General features: G+C 44.3%; 1 protein-coding gene across 2 annotated transcripts in view; it reads right to left on the bottom strand.

Moving 5' to 3' along the window:
• Positions 1–11,895, bottom strand: part of KIF26B (kinesin family member 26B) — a 273,118-nt gene extending 261,223 nt beyond the window's left edge. For both annotated transcript variants that reach the window (XM_083432077.1, XM_083432076.1), the window contains exons 1-2: positions 11,499–11,895; positions 10,207–10,608 (exon numbers count right to left, since the gene is read on the bottom strand). In XM_083432077.1, the coding sequence (XP_083288203.1) occupies positions 10,207–10,608; positions 11,499–11,561 (465 nt within the window). In that variant the 5' untranslated portion in view covers positions 11,562–11,895. The remainder of the gene's footprint in view (positions 1–10,206; positions 10,609–11,498) is intronic.
• Positions 11,896–21,978: the final 10,083 nt, after the last annotated feature.

Below are 21,978 nucleotides of genomic sequence, written 5' to 3' on the forward strand. Positions count from 1 at the left end.
GGTGAGAACATCAATACATAACAAGAGGGGTTTCCTGGGTTTTTCTATTCTGGGATTAAAATTTTGTTGCCAGGAATGCATTAGAAATTTCCCCATAGGAATCAATGGAAACGATCCACTCGTTATGTGAATGCTCACCTAACAATTTCCCGAGAACGCATTGTGTTCGGATAGCAAGACCTGTGTGTATTATTTCTCACAGCAAATGTTAAAAACCACAGGTCACGTATCTCCCTGGAAAAAAAGAAAAAATCAAGATTCATTATTTGAATCACTCTGTTTTTAAAGTAAGGCCTAAACTCTGATTTTCATAATAATAAAAATGAGAAGCATCAACGATTCTAAGAACTATTCTTTATTTCTCTGGTTTGCTTCCACAATTGGAGTAATTCTAGGTGCTGTAATGTAAGGGCACAGGCAAATGGTAGGTCCTCTCCCTGCCAGGAGACCCGCAATTGCAAAATGTGCTTTCGACAGGCTATGCTCAGTGTTTGGTATTGTGACCTATGATGCAATACAAAAGTCTGGCTGTTGCTGCCTAAACTTTCATGGACTTAATCCTCCCAAATGCTGACAAATTACTGCTCCAGGCCATTTAAAATCACATTTCTAATGCAATAATCCTATTTGCATTACACTGACTTGGGATGAAATGATTAGGTGACTGAGATTTTTGCACTACAAAATTAAGTCCCCCATACAGTCCGGCTGTGCTTATTCATATATTAAAGGTCTGAACAGAAATGAAATTCCATTATTCTGCTACTTGCTAAGCTTTCAGGAAGGGTTCATTACTGTCCTGTCTCTCCTAGAAATGTCTCCCTAAAGTAGGCACGAGCTAACAGGAGCCCATTTCCCATTATATCAGCTGCAGGGATTCTTTCATTATTAATATTATTAGTCTTCCGCCACCAAACATCTCTGAAGTGGAAAGGCTAGATCAAGAGCATGCGGGCAGAAATGATAGAAAGGTACAGAAAGTGGATTAAGCACAGGTGCTAACAGAATGGGAAATATAATAAAGCCATGCCCATATATCCTCCAATATCCACCCATGGGACTCTGTGGGGAGAGCTCATAGCTCAGTGGTCGCAGGTTCTATGTGTTCTGTGCCCCAGGACATGAAAAGATACATCAGGTAAATGGAGAAATGATGAATTATGCCTTAGCTTTTCATTGAGGACACATTTATTCGCTTAACAAATGACAATATATTTGACATTGAAAAAGATTTTTTCATATACTGTGGTACCTCGGGTTAAGTACTTAATTCATTCCGGAGGTCCATTCTTAACCTGAAACTGTTCTTAACCTGAAGCACCACTTTAGCTAATGGGGCCTCCTACTGCCGCTGCGCTGTTCTCATCCTGAAGCAAAGTTCTTAACCTGAGGTACTATTTCTGGGTTAGCGGAGTCTGTAACCTGAAGCGTCTGTAACCCGAGGTACCACTGTATGTTTAATAGTGTATGTTCCCTTCTTCTAAAGCAAGCACCGAAATGGTTAAAGTAAGGTTTGTGCTTCTGTAATTAAAAGCTAAGCTTTGTCAACATAACCAAAACCAAAGTCCCTCAGCTTTCCTCCTGCTGACATATTGTGAGTGAATGTTTCTTGTTAAAGTTAACGTTCCACACTTCCGTGATAGCTATGAGGTAGTCAAAGGTACCCTTGTTCTAGGTTAAGCATTCATTTTGCTGTGGCAAATGTAATGTATGGCTGCAAATGGTTTCATACATAAAGATCAGTCAGGTCACGCAATGACAACAGCAAACTATTACGGGATGTATCTGACTAAATCATAGTCCGAATAGAACCTGGACTAATTTAAATCCATTTTTTTCATTGAGTCTACTCTGAATATGACTTAAGTCAGCTACAACCCAATAGGGTTTTTTATATATACATTCAAACATTTCAAAGTACATGATTCGATTTTTAAAAGGTTCCCATTCAATCAGTATCAATAACCTACTATTTCTGTGAAAACTTATAATGGATTGTTATATTAAGAGTTGCCATGCCTTAACTAGCCAAGGTTTATGCATTTTGAGGAAGGAATAAGTGCAAAAATGTAAAATATATATTGCTGACTGATTATAAAGCTCTTTTGCTGACAACGGTTATGAGAGCTAATGAAAATTCCAGGATGTTATCAGCAGGAGTCCCTCCCCCCCCCCCAAAAAAAACCTTGCAAGTCAGCTGGATTCATAAATGATAAATGGGCAAGAATTAGAACACACGTTTGATTATTCTTCCTATAGGCTACACTTACAGTTGTGTACTACCAGTAACTTCTGCCATAGAGGTTTACAGTAAAAATATCAATTGAAGGAGCAGGGCTGAACAGGGAAGACTGTGTGCTGTGTATTTTTAAATGTGAGCCTGAGTCAAGAAGGGTTGTGTGTGCACACATGCATAAGACTGTGTTTGTGTACTAGGTATGTGTGATTGTGTGAATGGGGTGTGTGAGAACAGGGTGTAGGTTGACACTACCCACTTTGGTATATGGCTCTGCTTGCTGCTGGTATGAGCACTTTCCCCTGAGGGAATATGGTCCCTTGAGGAGAAAGTGGTTCCTCATCCTTGGTTTACACAAATCAGGCTGATCTTATCAATTTGGAATTCAGTAGTAAGGCATAATGGATGGTGCTGTGGTCTAAATCACAGAGCCTAGGGCTTGCTGATCAAGGTCGGCGGTTCGAATCCCTGCGACAGGGTGACCTCCCGTTGTTTGGTCCCAGCTCCTGCCCACCTAGCAGTTCAAAAGCACGTCAAGTGGAAGTAGATAAATAGGTACCGCTCCAGCAGGAAGGTAAACGGCGTTTCTGTGCGCTGCTCTGGTTCGCCAGAAGCGGCTTGGTCATGCTGGCCACATGACCAGGAAGCTGTCTGTGGACAAACGCCGGCTCCCTCGGCCTATAGAGCAAGATGAGCACGCAATCCCAGAGTCGGTCATGGCTGGACCTAATGGTCAGGGGTACCTTTACCTTTTAGTAAGACATAGGTTTCAGTTACTGCATTTTTAAAAAGGTATACAGCTATATTCTGTATACCTATTGTGTACACATACACCCAAAACCAACCCTCCTCTCTGAATTTCTGCTACTGAAGCACCAGTCCAGCCATTTTCTTGGTCTGGAAAAAGGAGTGTTTATATGGGATCCTGTGCGCATCCCTAACAGAGAGGCATCTCCATTTTGCAGGAAATCTGGAGTTGGGTGGGCACTGACAGCAACATTAGTCAAGGCCTAAGTCAGGCATAAGCAAACTCAGCCCTACAGATGTTTTGGGACTACAACTCCCATCATCCCTGACCACTGGTCCTGTTAGCTAGGGATGATGGGAGTTGTAGTCTCAAAACATCTGGAGGGCTGATTTTGCCTATGCCTGGCCTAAGTTCAGCGCACAAGGAGAGCAACAAAGAAAAAAGACGCACTTCCTCCTGAACCAAAGCTGGAGACCCATTGCTATAGGCTCTGGAATATTTTGGAGGAGGAATGGTGTGCAATATTGGGGGGGGGGGTTTCCTTTGGTGAGGTCTTCAATATTCGAGTCATTTCAAGACCTATGGCACTATGAGGCACTGCTGTTGGACTGTTGTTTTGACTGTACATGTAAAAAGCGCCTTTCACAGTCAACTTTTTGCTTCCCTCTTGCACTGAAGCTGATAGTTCCAGCTCATATGATAAGTCCTGGTGTTTTTATCAGTGAAAGGTTCCTCACAAACACCACTTCATGGAGTCGAGAAGAGGGCAGACCATATTGGCTATGAGTCCTGGAAGACCTGCTCCCCTGCCTTGCAAGCTTTTTTCCACCTGGCCTGGGAGGGTGGGGACTGCTGAACACAATCTTGGGCTGGGAGGTTTGTTGCTGTTGCTGCATTAAGGTTCTGTGTCTCTATTTTGGATCTTATGATTTATCTGGAAATTGTTCTATTTGGTTGTGTACTTTTTGATGCTTTTTGTTTGTGGCGACTTTTGTTGTGTTTGGAGATGTGTAGTTTTTACTATGTTGTAAGTGGCCTTACGCTGTACAGTGGTACCTCGGGTTAAGTACTTAATTCGTTCCGGAGGTTCTTTCTTAACCTGAAGTTGTTCTTAACCTGAAGCACCACTTTAGCTAATGGGGCCTCCTGCTGCCGCCGCTGCACGATTTCTGTTCTCATCCTGAAGCAAAGTTCTTAACCCGAGGTAATATTTCTGGGCTAGCAGAGTCTGTAACCTGAAGCGTATGTAACCCGAAGTACCGCTGTAGCTTTGGAAAGGTGGCATACAAATAAAATGATTGATTACCACCACAATGCAGTTCAGAAGCCTGCCTGTCACATAACTTAGCAGTTAGGAAAATCCAGCACCATTTGGCAGGTCTAGCCAAATTACCTGCAAGCAGCTTTAACAATGTATTGCATATTGCCTCGGGCAACGTATTTTCCATTTCCTTTGTTTTCAGCAATGCCCAACAAATATAATGTCAAGAAGTTCCAAAACGAAGGAATACCTTAGGCATTTTTAATATTCAGCTGGAGACTGTACAATGAAGAACTTCAAAGGCCTCTATTGCAATATTTTTTCTGATGATTCCTTCTAGGTGTCCATGTTATTCACCAGCTTCTGTGCATCAGGCTATATCATATTATTTCCACATTAATGTGTTCAATATCTTCAGACACTTGGGAGGATTCCCACCAGCAGCTGCTACCAATAGGGAAGCAACCTGCTTCAACTCAGCCATCGCTAATAACGTAACAAAAGCCTGCTGGATCAGGCCAATGGCCCATCTTGTCCATCATCCTGTTCTTACAGTGGCCAACCAGATACCTGTGGGGAAATTAGTAAACAGGACCTGAGCGCACAAGCACTACTGCCTTCTCTAATACTGCCTTCTCTAATGGAGGCAGAGCATACATATCATGGCTAGCTGCCATTGTCCTCTCTCCTCCATGAATTTGTCCAGTCCTTTTTTTAAAGCCATCCCAGTCGTTAGCCATCACTGCTTCCTGTGGGAGCAAGTTCTATAGTTTAACTGCTGCATGAAGAAGTACGTTTGTTTATCTGTCCCGAAATCTTCCACCATTCAGCTTAACTCTTGCACTCCACTTGCAACACTCAGTGGGAAATGTCACCAGTTCTGGGACAGAATTTAAAAAAGGTTACCAATAATTGTAAAACCACAAACTTACTACAGCTATCAAAAGAACGTGATTTGTGGAACCATTTATTTATGACTCAGCCTTTTAATTTATTTTTTGCACACTTGGAATAACTGTTTTATCAGCGAGCAATTCATATAATCACATATGCTATGCAAACAGAGGATTCAACTCAGTCAGTCCTTTAGGACCATCCATATTTTAATTCAAAGAGCACCATAAATAAATAGTGATAAATGCAATTCAGCAAACCGGTGCTAGAGACCCTTCAACAGCAATCAGTGTTTTCACTTGATACCTCTTGATCCAAACCACAGAAGAAGAAAACCAACCCCTGTTTGAAGTAGAAGAGTAAATATTACCATTTGATAACACTTGGGCCTGACAGTGCAAATTGAATGGCATTGTGTCACATTCATGCAACCCACTGGCTCTCCAACATCCACAGGGTTACCATGGAAGAGAGAGACGCTCACAATTCTTTTAACACTTCGTCAGCTCAAAAGCCTCTGACAGAGCTTTCGGGACTGTTAACTTTTTTATGCAATATATGTGGTAATCTTCCCACACTGCTTTCAAAGAGCGGCTCAACTACGGTAGGATTTTGCCAGATTTCACCTCAAAACATCTTGATATCCAATCCAAATAAAGAACTCAGCGTTAAAAAGGTGACATAAATCATGCAAAGTCATTCTGACGATATGGCCAAGCTGCAGAAACCGTTTCCCACTGTGTTTAATTTCTAAGAAGAGAGGTGCCAGGACTCATTCCCCACTTAAAATCATGACCTCGGATCTGGAATGTATGCCTCACAGCCACTGAAGAGGAGGCCTGGCAGTGGCTATTCAGTGAAGAGAGGAAGGTCCTCTTTTATATAATGAATGGCATTTTCTGCCTTAGGCCACATTCGTACCACACATTTTAAGCACTATTAGTGCTCCTAACCTTTCCCCAAAGAATCCTGGAACTGTAGCTTGTTAAGAGTGCAGTAAAGCCAAGATTTGGCTTTAAATGTAATCTACACCCAGGCTCATGGTTAAGCTTTCTCCATAAATGGTAACCAAATTTTGTTCTGGGTTACAGCTCATGCAGAGTCTGGAGAGATTTTAACCAAGAGACCAGGTTTGGATGACACAGGATGCATAAGCAAAAACAGGGACAAAACTAGGCTTTATTTCACCCAGGTTAAAAACCCAGTTTGACACACACCCACACCCATGCGCATTTGTGTACACACAGACACAGGCTGGGAGCCTCAGTGGAGCCCCTCTGGAGGCTTCACCCAGGGCAAAAAAAATCCAGCTAGCCCCACTCTCCTCCCCCATAGCTACGGTACTGGCAAAAAGCAGCACACATGCTCATGCTCATGCTAAGCCATGGTTTAGCTTAAGAGTGCAAGCCAAGTCAGTGAAGTATTCACTATAGCTCAGCAACCTTTAATGCCAAGGAATTTCCATGGTCATAACCATTCAGGGAGGAGAACCACACATGTGGCAATGTGGAAGCACTGTAGGAAAGAAATTAGAACAGAAACGTAACTTGTGAACAAACCCAAGTGTGTCATGGAAGCTGTCACTCCTAGATGACATCATCATTTGTGGCACTTCTTCAGATAAAGACTATATAGTATGGAGTTACACCCTTCAAGCAAGTTATAAATGCAGATTTGTTCACAACAGTGATGCCCTCGGCATAAGATATTGCAGGTTCCACCATAAACCATGGATGTGCCTTGACCCTTTGGTTAGTTTTCACACTTTTTGTACACTTCCATTCCTCTTCCACATCCCAGATCACCAATCATACTTTTTGCAGAAGTTTCTGCCACTATATTGGAGAGCTGACAATGGAAGGCAAGGCTTTCTTCTGGCACATTTCCCTTCCTACAAACATGAAATAGCATGTGAGCAACTTTGATCATCCAGGGGCACTTTAATGTGCATACTTCTCAGTAGAACTACAGAGACCTGCCAGCGGTCTGCTGTGCGACTGCAATGGAAATAGTGGGGAGAGATGACGTCATATACCCATGGACACAGAAGCAAAATGATGGAGGAGGCGCACTAAAAGGAAGGAGCTATGGAGCCAATCTTTGATTTAGATGAGGGAGGGGATGGGAGTACCAAGTAAATGTAGGGTAATTTAAAAGGCAAAAACTCAAGAAAATGCCAGACTGAGCAAATTCTGCTATGAGTAGTGAGCACAGTAGCCTTTTCAACTGCCAGATGCAGGTAGTAAAATGAAACCAGAGGACACCTCACAGATGTGTAAAATACACAAAATGAGAGAATAAGGCATTTTAATTCAACTGCATGAACATGGAGTGTGTGCACAGAATACATTATATCCTTTCAATGCATGATTTTATCCAGCAATTTCAAAACCTCAAAAATGGTATCAAATTAAATGGCTTTTTGACACTTATTTCACATTTAATTTATGAAGTGTTCCACACTTTCTATTGTTCTTATGCAATTATACCATGAAGACAAGAAGATTGGAATTCCCATCTGTGATCTAATAGGTGGCAAACTAAGGCTCAGTTCTCATGCAGATGGTAAACCTGTGTTTAGACTCTACCACTATGACTGGAGGGGTGAGCTTACAGAAATGGCTATTCCTTCATACAACAGAATGTTCATACAATAAAACACTGTACTACATGTAGAAAACTAGCATGTCAGGCAGAAGGCTATGTAAGAACCCTTCTTTCATTTGGAATGGAAGAATTCTTTTTTAAACTAGATCAGCATTCAATAATGGGAGGAGCTTCCACTGCCAATCTCAATGGAAATGTCTATGTTTCTTCCCCTTAGCTCAGCCATGATCCCTTAGCTCACCCATGGTGAATGTCCACACCACACACCAAAGAACCCAAAACATTTGTTTGAAATAGCAATTTTAGGTGCAACTCTTGGTGTTTCATTTGCATCTCAGAATCCACTGCAGAGTCTGGGGCCAGTGTTCCTCATGATGCAGTGCCATCCCAAAATATTTTGCTGCCTGAGCAAAGGGCAAGGTATAGTGCCCTCCGCATTCCACAGACAAATGCCAAACTGACAGGTTCCTGAATCTTGCCTGAACACAGGCAATAAGGGCATTATCCTCCACTGCCCTTGAGGGCAGCAGGCTAACTTAGAGGGTGCAGAGCACATCATGTGACACACACAGCTCTCTGCTTGCTCCTCGCCCCTCAGCAGCTGTCATCTAAGAATATTGTCTCACATTGCCCAATGATAAGGCCAGTGCTGATGTGGTGGCTTTAGTATGCAGCAGCTGTGGCTGGAAGGCAGTAGCAGCCAGTATTGGTGGGACAGAACTGTGGGAATGCCCTCCAGACTAGCCATGGCTATTAGCCACAATGGCTTTGTTCAATCTCTACTGTCAGAAGCCATGGGCCTCCAAATATCATTCACTGAGAATCACAGGTGGACAGAGTGCTGTTGTATTCACATACTGCCTGCAGGCTTCCCACAGGCATCTAGTTGGCCATTGTGATGTTGGGTCACACAGACCATCTGATTCCACAGACACTTCTGATATTCTCATGTTCTTCCTGAAACATCCCTACAAGGTACCTGAATAGCGCTGGGCAAGGTGGCAGCAAAGTCAGGGATGCAGAGGTGCACTTGTGGCACCAATCCAGTGCTTCTGCTGGTGAGTCTGCAGAGCCTTGATCTGTCCAGGTAAGCTGCCATGACACTGGCACCACCACAGCAGCTACAGGCTGGGAGTCAGCATAAACACAGCTGCCATATACAGAGGAGATTATGAGAATTTAAGTTGACCACTGCGTTCTCAGACCAGTTCTTTATCCACTGGACATCACTGAAGTTACTATCCATCTTTGTTCAGCCCCACTGAGTTCTATGGGACTTCTTCCCCAAGTCAGGCTGCAATCCGAGGCAAGCTAACCTAATTCATGGAGGATAAGCCTATCAATGACTGGTAGCCATGATGGCTATGTGTTGCCTCCATGATCAGAGGCAGCAATGCTTCTGAACACCAGCTGCTGGAAACCTCAGGTGGAGAGCGTTGTGCTTGAGGGTTTCCCACAGGCATGTATCTGGTTGCCCCCTGGAGAACTGGACTATATGGGCCATTGGCTATTCTTATGTAACCTGGGAATAGGCACCATTAACCAAGGTTTTCTCCAAGGAAACTGCACACACCTAGAAGATTGTAGCCTGAGGCTCTCCTCTCAACACTGAGGACAGAAAGAGCAAGCTTGCATGCCTATGCTTTAGATCATTTTATTTTTCATTGCCAGGTCTCCTTGGAGAAGGCCACCCATTTCCCTCCAGAGGATTGCCCATCGCATCACAAGATGTGCACCCATGAGAAATTGCCAGGGTTTACCCTTACATGCGGCTTGACACATTTTTGTGCAATCACAAAAACAACAACATGTGAAATATGTTTTTTTTTGCAGCTGCACATATGAGATTTAATAAAGAGCTGGGTATTTTCTTTAAAAGGAAATGGACAAGAAGAGAAAGAAAACAGAAGTTTGACCCGAACACTGGTTCCTTTCAAACCTTGGGAACCATATTAATGGTATATTGCAGGACTAATTATTTGGCTAGTCAGAGGCATTTATTGACTCAGACCGAACTCTCCATAAGCCGCGTAGGCAGGCTTGCCGTCATTATAAACCAGTGCAACACAAACAGAAGATTACACCGTTGGTGCTTCCTCTCACTTTGTGCTGAGCGTGTCAAAAACCTCTTTTGTCTGGAGAGGGGGAGGGGGGGCTCAGCTACAGAGCCGCGTTGGATGCGTGAAGGGAGTCTCACTACCCAGCCACAGGTTAAAGGAGATCACCTCTTTCTCCCAAACAATGGGGGCAAAGTTTGATCCCCTGGTTCTTATCAAGACCCCCCCTGTTTTCCTTGCTCCCTCACTTTCCTTTCCCCGAATGTCCTGTCTCCTTGCTCTGAGATTCCTTCCTTCCTTCCTTTGTTAATTCACGCTTTCTCCACTCGTGTTCGCGCGCGCGAGTGTGTGGGAGACTCAAGCCCTGCTGACCCTCGGGCCACCGACTCGCTCAATGGCTCACCTTGCTGCCGAAGGGCCCCGGCAGGAGCAGCTTGAGCGCTTGCCTCTTCAGCTCCACCAAGCGGGCGTTGCAGTTCTCGCACCAGACGCCGCGGTCGGAGCCCGGGGAGGAGCCCCCTCCGCTGCCGGAGCCCGGAGACCCCGTGCCGAAGCCCGGCGAGCCCCCCAGCGACCCGGGAGAGCTGTTGCCGATCCCCGGGGATGCGGGGCCCGGCGACCCGGTGAAGGAGCCCGGCGACGACGTGCCCGATCCCGGGGAAGGGGTCCCGGACGAGCCCAGGATGGAGCCGGCTCCTTCCGGGGCTGGGCGGCTGCCGGCCCGGGATTCCTCGTAAGCTTTCCGGTACCAGCTTTCGGGCGAGAAGGGAGCCGCGGGTTTGGTCGGGGAGCAGGGGTCGTTCACCTGAGTGCAGAAGGGAAGTAGATCAGTGGGGGGCGTGGAAGGAGGGCAGCGAAGTTGCATTGATAGGAACCAAGTGGCTCGTGGAGATATAAGGTGTAACAATCACCCCAAGTCAGCTAAAACACCCCTCCATGCATAGGAGCAAATTCCTAGGGGCCGAGGTCCCTTCGCCCTCCCCCTCCATATTGATGTGCGTTTCCATTCAAATGATGTGCATGCCCCACATCTTGTGATCAAGTATGCAGGGCGGGGCTCACCTGCCCCCCCCCCCAATATTTTATTCAAGTTGGCACCTTTGACCTCCAGGCACACCCGCCCCCTCTGATCTCCAAGACGCTGGGCTTTTTTTAAAAAAAAGTCACCACCTGAGATCGATTTTCCCTGCAGAATTGGTGGGTGTGTGCGCGCACGTTTTTCCAATCCAAGCCCCCTCCGAGGAGCGCTTTCTCTCTCTCTCTCCCTCCCTGGCGATCCCCACCGCGCGCCCCTCTCGTACGTGAGCAAAAGCCCCTCGCAAGTCAGGCTACTATATTCTATATACAGCGGAGGAGAGGAGAGATCCACCAAGCACGTTTCGCCCCGCAGAGCCGCCTGTCTAGGCGGAACCCCCGGCTGCAAAAGTTAAAGGAGTGCAGAGTCCATGGGCTGCTGCTGCCCAAGCGCTCGGCGTCTGCAGTCTCTCTTTCGCGTCCCAGGGGCGGAACTGGTTAAGGCACCCCCGGCTGCTCCTTTGGCTTGGGGGCACTGTGCCGCTTCTTCAAAAGGCGACCGGCTTGTGGGGGGGGGGGGGATCCGTGTCCGCTCGCAGCTCTTTTGTGTGAAAGCCCAGCGCTGTCGATTATTATTTTTTGCAAGCATCCCTCCTTCCCCTTTACTTAAGGGCAACTTACCCCATATTTCCTGTTTCGGGTGCTGACCGCGATCCTCTCCTTATTCCCAGCCACGGAATTCATGGTGAGGGTGATGATCTCGGCGCCCGCGGCAGGATTTCCTGCAAATTTGTATCCAAGGGGGGATTTTTTCCCCCCAAATCTGGCAAGGTTCACGCACCAGCTGGAAGCAGCTCCGCGCTTGAAGTCGGTTTCCCCCTCCCTCTGCCTTTCCAAAGAAATACCACCAATAAAAATAAATCCCCGATCCCAGGGAAAAAAACAAAAAAACGCTGCCGGAGCCCCAAGAGAGGGTGAGATTGTATCTTTCCGCCCCCCCCCCGTCAGATCATGTTTGCCCTCATTGTCTTCTCTCTCTCGTTTATTCCCACTCTGTGCGTTCGTATGTGTGCAGAAATCCAAGGGATCGGCGTTCCCCAGTCTAAGCAGACAGCGCCAGTTTCCCTGCACAACTAAAAAGGAACAATCGCATCCAAGGTAGATTCTTAGCAAAAGGAGAGAGAGAGGGAGAGAAGCGGAGGACTGGCTGGGTGTTGCTGGAGAGGCAGCGTTTTCTCCCCGTTGCTACTTGGTGGTGGTGTGTGGCAACTTGTTTCCTTCGCCAAGGTTCGCCACGGAGTTAAAAGAAATCCTCCAAAAACCTCAGGATCCTGGCTCGGGGAGGAGCCTCCGCGAGGCTTGCAGCCAATATCTTTCTCCCCATTTTGGCCAAGCAGTTCCTTGCAAAGAGGAAAAGCTCAGCGCTCCTGGAGCCGCTGCCGCCGCTGCTGCTGCAGAAGCGAAACTGCCAACAGCCACCTCTGAAAGCTGCAAAAACGCTGCCGGGGCTTAACTACAGGCGGCCGGCTGTTGACTGACTGTGGAGGGTCCATTTTCTTTTTTTTTTTTTTTATAATATATTTATTGAAGTTTTCAAATAAAGCATATATTAGATAAGCACAACTTGTCATTGTCCATTTAACATCTCTCAATTGTTACATGGGACTCCCCCACACCTCCCGCATACACTTACATCATTATTAAATTAATTTCAAACAAATTATCATTTAACTCATCTTAATTAATAATCTTAATTTGGTTTGACATATAATTCAGCCTTAAATCTAATTTAATGGTAGACAATTATCTGCACTGGCATCCAATTCAACACTCAGCCAAATTACAATATTTTTGTAAATAAATCTTAAATTCCCTCCAATCTTCTTCCATCCTTTCTTCTCCCTGGTCTCGAATTCTGCCGGTCATCTCGGCTAATTGCATATAGTCCATCAGTTGCATCTGCCATTCTTCCACAGTGGGTAGCTCCTGAGTTTTCCAATTCTTGGCAATTAATATTCTTGCTGCTGTTGTTGCGTACATAAAGAATGTTCTGTCCTTTTTTAACACACTCTGGCCGACAATACCCAGGAGAAAGGCCTCTGGTTTCTTAGTAAAGGTGTATTTAAACACCTTTTTTAATTCATTATATATCTTCTCCCAAAAGGCCTTCACTCTAGGGCAGGTCCACCAGAGGTGAAAAAATGTTCCTTCATTTTCCTTACATTTCCAACATTTGCTATCAGACGAATGGTATATTTTAGCCAGTTTAACAGGGGTCATGTACCATCTATACATCATTTTCATCACATTTTCCTTCAACGCATTACATGCAGTGAAGTTCAGCCCAGAGGTCCACAACCTTTCCCAATCTTCAAACATAATATTATACCCAATATCCTGCGCCCATTTTATCATTGTTGATTTTACCATTTCGTCATGTGTGTTCCATTTCAGCAGCAAGTTATACATTCTTGAAAGTACCTTAGTCTTAGGTTCTAACAGTTCAGTTTCTAACTTTGACTTTTCCACTTGGAATCCTAGCTTTTTGTCATTTTTAAACACTTCTTTAATCTGAGCATATTGTAACCAGTCTCGCACTTTGTCTCTCATCTTTTCTAAACTCTGCAATTTCCAGTTGTCACCATCCTTTTCTATTATCTCCCAATATTTTGGCCAGTTGGCCTCCATATTGGCTCTTTTCCAAGCCTTAGCCTCCAGGGGTGACAGCCACCTCGGAGTTTTATTCTCCAGTAAGTCTTTATATTTTGTCCAGACATTAAAAACTGATTTTCTGACAATATGGTTCTTGAAGGCCTTATTTATCTTAGCTTTATCATACCATAGATATGCATGCCATCCAAACGCATTATTAAAACCTTCCAAATCCAAGACATCCGTATCTTCAAGAAGTAACCAATCTTTTAACCAGCAGAAAGCTGCAGCTTCATAATACAACCTTAAATCTGGCAGGGCAAAGCCCCCTCTTTCTTTCGCATCTGTTAATATTTTAAATTTGATTCTGGGCTTTTTGCCCTGCCAGACAAATTTAGAAATATCTTTCTGCCACTTCCGAAAGCACTCTGTCTTGTCTACAATCTGCAGTGTCTGAAACAAAAATAACATTTTTGGCAATACATTCATCTTGATGGCAGCTATTCGGCCTAACAAAGAAAGATTTAGTCTTGACCAACTATCCAAGTCTCTCTTAATCTCTGACCAACATTTTTCATAATTATCTTTAAATAAACTCAGATTTTTTGCTGTTATGTTTACCCCTAGGTATTTAACTTTTTTAACCACATTTAGTTCTGTCTCTTTCTGAAGCTGTTCCAACTCAGTATCTGTCAAGTTTTTCCCCAAAACTTTAGTTTTTTGCTTGTTTAACTTAAATCCTGCCACTCGACCAAAGTTTTGAATCAGTTGTAGTACTCTTTTCAAACTAGACTCCGGCTCCTGTAATGTCAGAACTAGGTCATCTGCAAAAGCTTTAAGTTTATATTGTTTCGCTCCGACCTGAATCCCTTCCACCAACCGGTCCCCCCTAATCATATTCAGGAGCACTTCCAGAACCGAAATAAACAGTAATGGGGAAATCGGGCAGCCTTGTCGTGTACCTTTTTCAATTTTAAACTCTTCTGTAACCACATTGTTAACTATCAGTTTAGCCTTTTGTTCTGAATATATTGCCTCAATCCCGTTCTCAAACCCCCGTCCCACTCCCATTTCTTTTAAATTCCCCTTCATAAATTTCCAAGATATGTTGTCGAAGGCTTTCTCCGCGTCTATAAAAATTAAAACTGCTTTAGTGTTTATGTTTGTTTGTAAAAGTTCCAATATGTCTATAATGTTCCTCGTGTTAGTAAACATATGTCTGCCCGGGAGAAAGCCTGCCTGGTCTTTATGGATTATCTCACTTAAAACTTTCTTAAATCTTCGTGCCAAAACATCTGCAAATATTTTGTAATCCACATTTAAAAGGGAGATGGGACGGTAGTTCTTGAGTTGTGTCTTTTCAGTTTCTGACTTTGGAATCAATGTGATAAATGCTTCTTTCCACGATTCAGGCGCCTTCTTCCCCTCCATTATTTCATTACTGACCTCCAACAAAGGTTGTATCAAATAATCCTTCAATGTCTTATAGTAGTTAGAGGTCAGTCCATCTGGCCCTGGTGATTTGCCCTGTTTCAGACTCTGGATGGCCTGTTCAATCTCTTGTCGTGTTATTTTGCCATTCAAAATTATTCTATTTTCTTCTGACAGCTTTGCTAATCCATTTCTCTCCAAAAATTGTGTAATCTCTATTTCATCTTGTGGCCCTTGAGTGTATAACTTTTTAAAATACCTCTGGAAGCACTTTCTAATCTCTCCCGGGTTCTGAATGTTCCTTCCTTCAACCTCTAAGTTTGTTACTGTATTTAGTCTTTGTCTCCTTTTCAACTGCCAGGCTAGCAGTTTCCCACATTTATTTGCCGATTCAAAAGTTTTTTGTTTCATTGTTTTAATCTTCCATTCTATTTCCTGATTTATCAGTTTGGAATATTGTGCCTGATAAAGTTTAATTTCTCTCAGAATCGGTTGGGACTTCGGGTTAGATCTTAACTTCTTCTCCAACTCTTTGATACTTTCCAGAATTTTATCTTTCTTTTCATTTTGCAGTCTTTTCTTTAAAGAATTCTGTTGAATCAAGAACCCTCTCATCACAGCTTTACTTGCATCCCAGATAGTTCTTTTTTCCACCGTAGTGTTCAAATTAATCTCAAAATAGTCCTTTAAAGTTTTTTGGGCCTTCTTTACAATTCTTTGGTCTCTAAACAGGCCATCATTCATCTTCCATCTAAAGGAGCCGGTTGGGATCAATGTCATATCCATTCTCAAGGCGTTATGGTCGGAGCATGTTTTAGGGCAGATTTTCACCTTCCTCACCTTAGGTGCCAGACTTCTAGTTATCCATATTTGGTCGATTCGTGTCCAAGTCAGTTGAGCTTCAGAAAAGAATGTTCCTTCTCTTCCCAAGGGGTTTCTGACTCTCCAGATGTCAACCCAGTCCATATTGTCAGTCATTTCAAAAAAGGTCTTAGGTGGTCTTCCCTCTTTAGTAATGTTCTGGTTCTGTGACTTATCCATATTTGTTGATGCGACCCCGTTCATGTCCCCCATCATGATGACGTTGTTGTAATCCAGATAATCCAGCATAGTCTCGTGCAACTTCTTATAAAAATCCGATTTACCTTCATTTGGAGCATAAATTCCTAATATCAAAATTTTTTCTCCTTGATACTGTACTTCTATTGCGAGGATTCTTCCACTTTCATCTTTAAAAAGAAATTTTGGTGAAAGGCTCTCTTTTGCATAGATCACTACACCTCTCTTTTTAACTGTATCCGATGATATAAATTCTTGACCAAGCCTTTTATTTATTAACACCTTTCTATGGAGCCTAATCACATGTGTTTCTTGTAAGCATATAATGTCCAATTGTTCCTTTTTTAAAATATGAAAAATTTTAAACCTTTTTTCAGGACTGTTACAGCCATTTATGTTCCAGCTCAAAAGCTGCAGAGACATCCTGGATAGGTCTGGTTATTCTTTCTGGGGTGGTACCTTGTTCTCCGGTCCTTAAGGATCCGAGGGGGCGGGCTCCCCTGGAAGTTCTGGCGCTGGCAATCCAAGTCCTTTGTGGAGGTCTTCTCCGTGTGCTCCCAAAAACTTGTCTCTATCTTCCACTGTTTTGATTTTGATCTTTCTCCCTCTGTAGGTAAAGGATAATCCTTGTGGAAACTCCCACCTGAAGATAATTGCGTTGCTTCTCAACAGTCTTGCCAATTCCGTGTAGTTAGATCTAAGGTCCAGCAACTGCTTAGGAATGTCCTTGTAGATTTCAATTCTCTTGCCCAAAATGTCTAGTGACTTTTCGTAGTGCAGGCCCAAAATCTTGTCCCTTTCCTCCTTTGATCTCAGTGTTATCAAACAATCTCTGGGCTTCTCTGTCCTTCTGACTCTGCCAAGCCTGAAAGCAGATACGATTTTAAAGTCTTTTTCCTCTAACTTCCAAAACTTGGCAAATTCCTTAGTTAGAAATTCAATAAAATTATCTTCTTCCACCTCTGGTATTGACCGTATCCTCAAGTTGGTCTCCCTGTTTCGCAGTTCTGTCATCGAAAAGTAAATCTGATGTTCTCCAACTTGTTTGCTGAGTGGTCTTACTTCTTTCTCAAGTTCTTCCAGTCTTTGACTAGTATCTTCAGCCAGTTTACGATTTTCACCTACAGCCTCCTTTAATTCTCCAATAGACTGGGCATTCTGTGCAACTTGTCCAGTCAGCTTATTCAAGCTTTCTGTGTTCTGTTCAATTTTAGCTGTATGCAAATCAGCCTTCTTGTCCAGAGCCTCCAGTTTCTCCAAAATTTTCTCCAAGACAGAGCTACTTGTCCCTGAAGCCATATCTCCCAGGTGCAGCTCCTCTGTCTCACCCTCCCCTGCCTGTATTAGGGAGGCCGCCTCTATGTCTGGAGGCAAAGTGGAAGGCAAGGCCGGCACAGAAGATCTACGCTGTGAGGCTGCAGATAAAGTTAGAGTTGTTTGTTTGGTCCTTCCTCTTCTCCTTGCGCCACTCATTCCAAAGTTATCTGTAATCCAAGGTCAATCCAAGTTGTTCCCATGAGAAAGCAGAGTCCCAGATACAATAGTCAAACAGAGGCCGGGAAAGGGAAAGTAAAACAAAGTCACTGCTGTAAATCCAAAATCCTCTAGAGGGAGCTTAATACGTCTTCAGGGAAAAGATCAAATCCAATACGTCTTCAGGGAAAAGATCAAATCCAAGTTAAACTTATAAATTTAAATCCATGTCCATCGCCTCCACAATGTATTATTTTTAGCAGAGTAAAACTTAAAGCAAAACAGTGTTTCTTACAGTGCCTTGACTGCAACAGTTTCAAAGTATCCAGTTCCAACTCAGAATGTTTCAAAACCTGAATTCAATGTATCCAAAGTTGCAAACTGGTGTTCATCCAGGCAGCTCCAGCACCAGAGATTCTTATTTATTTTGTAATCCACTGGTACCACAGAAGAAGGATATCAATGCACCCCCAATATGACCAGCAAAAGTCAATAGCTCAAAGTCTTTCACTCAGAAAACTGCTTTAACAGGGTGCCAGCATTTAGTTAACGCATAACTTTTTGTCTCCACTCCTCCTGCTCTTTGCTTAAAGTTCAGTATAGCGGGAGATGGGCTTCCTGCTTATCCTCACTCCGTTTTCAGCCAGATTTCAACTTTTTTAAAAAAGTTTTAAAAGTTTCAGAAAATTCTCAAAAAGTTTCAGAAAGTTGACAAAAGTTTCAGAAAGTTTTCAATGTCCAAATTTACTCACGGGTTGTAGTTTCCAAAGTTCAGAAAAGTTGCAGGAAGAAAGGACAGCGCTGACCGGCCACAGCAACGCGGCTTCACTTCGCTGTTTGCGCAACGACCCACAGCGCCGCTACCCCCTCCGCGATCCGGAGCCCCTTACGGGGTCCCTTCAGCGTTTTGGGGGCTGCTTCTGGCGCCCGCCGGGTCCCGAGACCACAGGCTTCTGCCACCTGTGGTTTTCCTGAATGGGTCTCCGCTTCGCCGTAGCGGACGACCCGTTTACAGCGAAGCTCCCTTCTCCTTACTCGGAGAAGGCAGCCATTACCGGTCGCGCCGCCTCCGGAAGTCGTGGAGGGTCCATTTTCGTTGCAGTATTTCTTGACTGACATTTGTGATTTTTTTCCTCTCTCTCTCAAATCCCTCCCTCCTAAGAGAAAGGGGAGGAATGGGCTTGCCTGCAGCTGGTTGTTCATGGTTGGCATTCAAAGGCACTAGTCAGTTTGGGTTTTGCAGGTGGTTTGGATGGGTGCTGGGGAGAAGGAGTAGGAAGCCATGCCTGACACCCCACCCAACCTACCTTCCTCCATACAGGACCTCATGCCTAAATGCATAGACAAAAGGATCTCTGGATACCAAGTGGTTAAGAATAGCAAACCTAAGATCTCAACACCAGGGTTTTGTTTTTGTATTTTAAACACTTCTGCTTCAGGAAGGAATGTGCACACAGGTTATCCCAAAGTGCAAAAGACAACTGTAATATTTCTACAAGGTTTATCCCCAAACAGCTGGCAGGACATAGATCAGCTGCTAAACTTAGGACAAGATCCATTCGTTTGAAGATGTGCAGAGGGGCTTGTTTCAAGCTCCTCATCCATGACACCTGTCATGGGTGTAGCTAGAATTTATTGGGGGGGGAGCGAACCTAGTTATCTGCAATGCAATTGGTCAGTTAGTTAAGTATTTTTATTGATTTTAGGGGGAGAGCTGCACACACCCATACCCCAGCTACGCTCATGACACCTGTATCCCAAATCTGCATTGTCTACCAGGAGATTTTAAAATTTTAGAAATCAATATACTTTGCAAAATCATTGGTGTGTTGGTGGGGAAGAATCAGTGGCTCTGCAGCACCCAGCCTTTCTGCCTTCTCAACCCTAGGTAGACCTGGACTGAAACCCACACCCCAGCAAGGCGAATGGTAAACATTCTGCACAATGGAGAGAGAGTGCGATAGTGTGTGTGGGTGCACGTGCATGCATACAGTTATATTTATATACCTGTGTGTGGTTTCCTGCAGCAACACAGAGGCTGAGATTCTCAAGAAACTGAAGTCCCGTCCCACACCAAATCTGTATGCCATACTAATAGCCCTGGCTATAATGGGATCTTGGCTTCCAGCCCAACCCCTCTCATGTCAGTGCTATGTAATGCATGGTGCATTTATTTCCTCTACATAATCAAAGCCTTCGGGCCTGTCTGCACATTGCAGTTACCACATGGAAACAATTTAAAATCACTCCATCTGTCACCTGTTATCATATTAATACTTAGCGTTTATACCACTTTAGTCTTCAAAACACTTCATACTCATTAGCTCAGCAATTGTTGTAGCAACCCTTTAGGACAGGCCAGGATTATTATCCCGCCTTGAGAATGGGGGGTTGAAGCTGAGAGAGAGTGGCTGGCTACCCAGTAAGTTTCCCAGAAGAGATTAACTCTGAACTGATAAGTTCCTGATTCACAGCTCCGTCTTTTAGCCACTGGGCCATTTTGGTGGTTAGTCATTTGTGTGGAATGCTCCATCACATGGGCCGGTTTTCTCCATGCTAGTTAAAAAAGAACTTTTCTGTTTTGTGCTTTTGAACCAGCGCCGAAATGATCCTTGCTGCTACACAATGAGCTAGTTCACACACATATGGCTCCCCACAGGGTAGCAGATACCACATTGAGCTTTCTGCAGAGACTTCAACGTGATGCGCAAAACGGTCCCCGGTGTTAATTCCAACATATGTAACGTTTTGGTTGCCTGATCCCAAAGAGAATATCCTAGAGCGGGGCCAAGTATGCAAAAGAGACAGCTGCATGATGAAGAGGTTGGAGCAGCTTCCTTGCAAAGAGGGACAGCGTAGTGTAATGGTTAGAGTGTCGAGACTAAAACTTGGGAGACCAGGGTTCAATTCCCTACTCAGCCAGGAAGCTCCTTGAGTGACCTTGAGCCAGTCACTGCCTCTCAACCTAACCTACCTCACCAGGTTGTTGTGGGGATTTAATTACAGAAGGGGAGAACTTTGTATGCTACCTTGAGCTCCTTGCAGGAAAAGGTGGGATATAAATGCACTAAATTAAAAATAATAATGGTTGATGTGGTCGCATAACACTGAATTAACTTATGACACTCATTACCAGAAGGTAAATTTTTAAAAGGTGAGATTAGAACACAGAGGACCTGCCTTATCAATCGCCTCCTTGTTCAGTGACAGCACACTGTCTTGTCTTCTGGAGACAAATAAATGATGAGATGATTGTAATCCCCACACCTTCCTTGTGAGCTTCCCCGAGACCTCTGGCTTGCCTGCTTGGAACAGGATGCTGGACCAAGTGTGCTCGCTGGTCTCACCCAGCGAGGCAATTCTTACAGCACATAGTATCCCAACACAGGTGCAGATGATGGTGTTTCTTGAACAGGAGTAGAAAGCAGGAGTGTCTCACGGTCGCTTCTGGCAGTCAACACACTGGAGTAGTGACTGCACCAGTCGACAATGCAGATGGCGCTGGTCGGTTGTGCCATGATCCGGAAGTGAACAGTGTAAAGCCGACTCACAGCACACATCTATTCATTGCATACCAACAGAAGGAAGCTGGCTTGATCAGTTGCGTAGGTCCATGGCTGTTGCTTGCTCACTTGGAAAACCATGGATGTTGCACAACAGCCATGTGAAATTATCCTCTGATCTTGTGTATATACCTGGTTGTGATAAAGGTACAGTTGGTTGACAGTTCTTTGACCCTCTCTAGATCAGAGGGCCCGGTATTAGAAACATTACCTATTTAAAATAGGCCAATATTTAGCATTTGTGCAGGTATGCTGCACTGTTACACGAAAAGTCATGGAGGCTACATAGAACTTCCGTGGTCAGAGGCAGGGAACCATCTTCTTGGTTTCCCAGAGGCACCTGGTTGATCATGGCATTCAGGAAGCTGCAATAGATGGACCTTTTGTCTGATCTATCTACCATACTTCTTTTCAGGTTCCTTTGTTTAGTTTCCAAGCGTATTTTGATCTGCAAACACTGTATTTTCCCTCTAGCAAAGAGGACCGTTGGGATATTAAGGCATGAAAGACGAAGCACTGTTAATGCTGTGTTGTCTGGCTTGTGTTGCAGCATGGCCACTGTGAGCGTTTGCTTCATAGGCCACGGAATATAACTTTCAATTTGCTAGAATCAGCACTTCTCATGGTGAGCAGGCAGGTTTGCTTTGTTCCTCATCAGCCCTTTAATTAACACACTGTTAGATGTCCCTGCCGAACTGCATCTGCTGCGTTGGGGATCATCAGATTGTGTGCAACGGTATGCCTACCATGGGAGATTGCAGGCATATGAGGATCAAAGCGGGCTGGGGGCAGCAGATTGGCCAGCTTGCTTGTAAATTCCAATTTGCAGGCTACCGCCTTGTCACACACCAGGAAGCACAGGAACGGCAACATCTTGGTGGCTGTTACCCTCGAAAGTTTGCCGACAAGGAACAGTAAGTATGCATGACACCCATTCAAACAGGGTCAATGAGGCAGTGTTTTACAGCTGACTGGCGGAGCAG

Source organism: Podarcis tiliguerta (assembly GCF_965153285.1).
Source record: "Podarcis tiliguerta genome assembly, chromosome: 3".
In the NCBI taxonomy this organism is placed as follows: domain Eukaryota; kingdom Metazoa; phylum Chordata; class Lepidosauria; order Squamata; family Lacertidae; genus Podarcis; species Podarcis tiliguerta.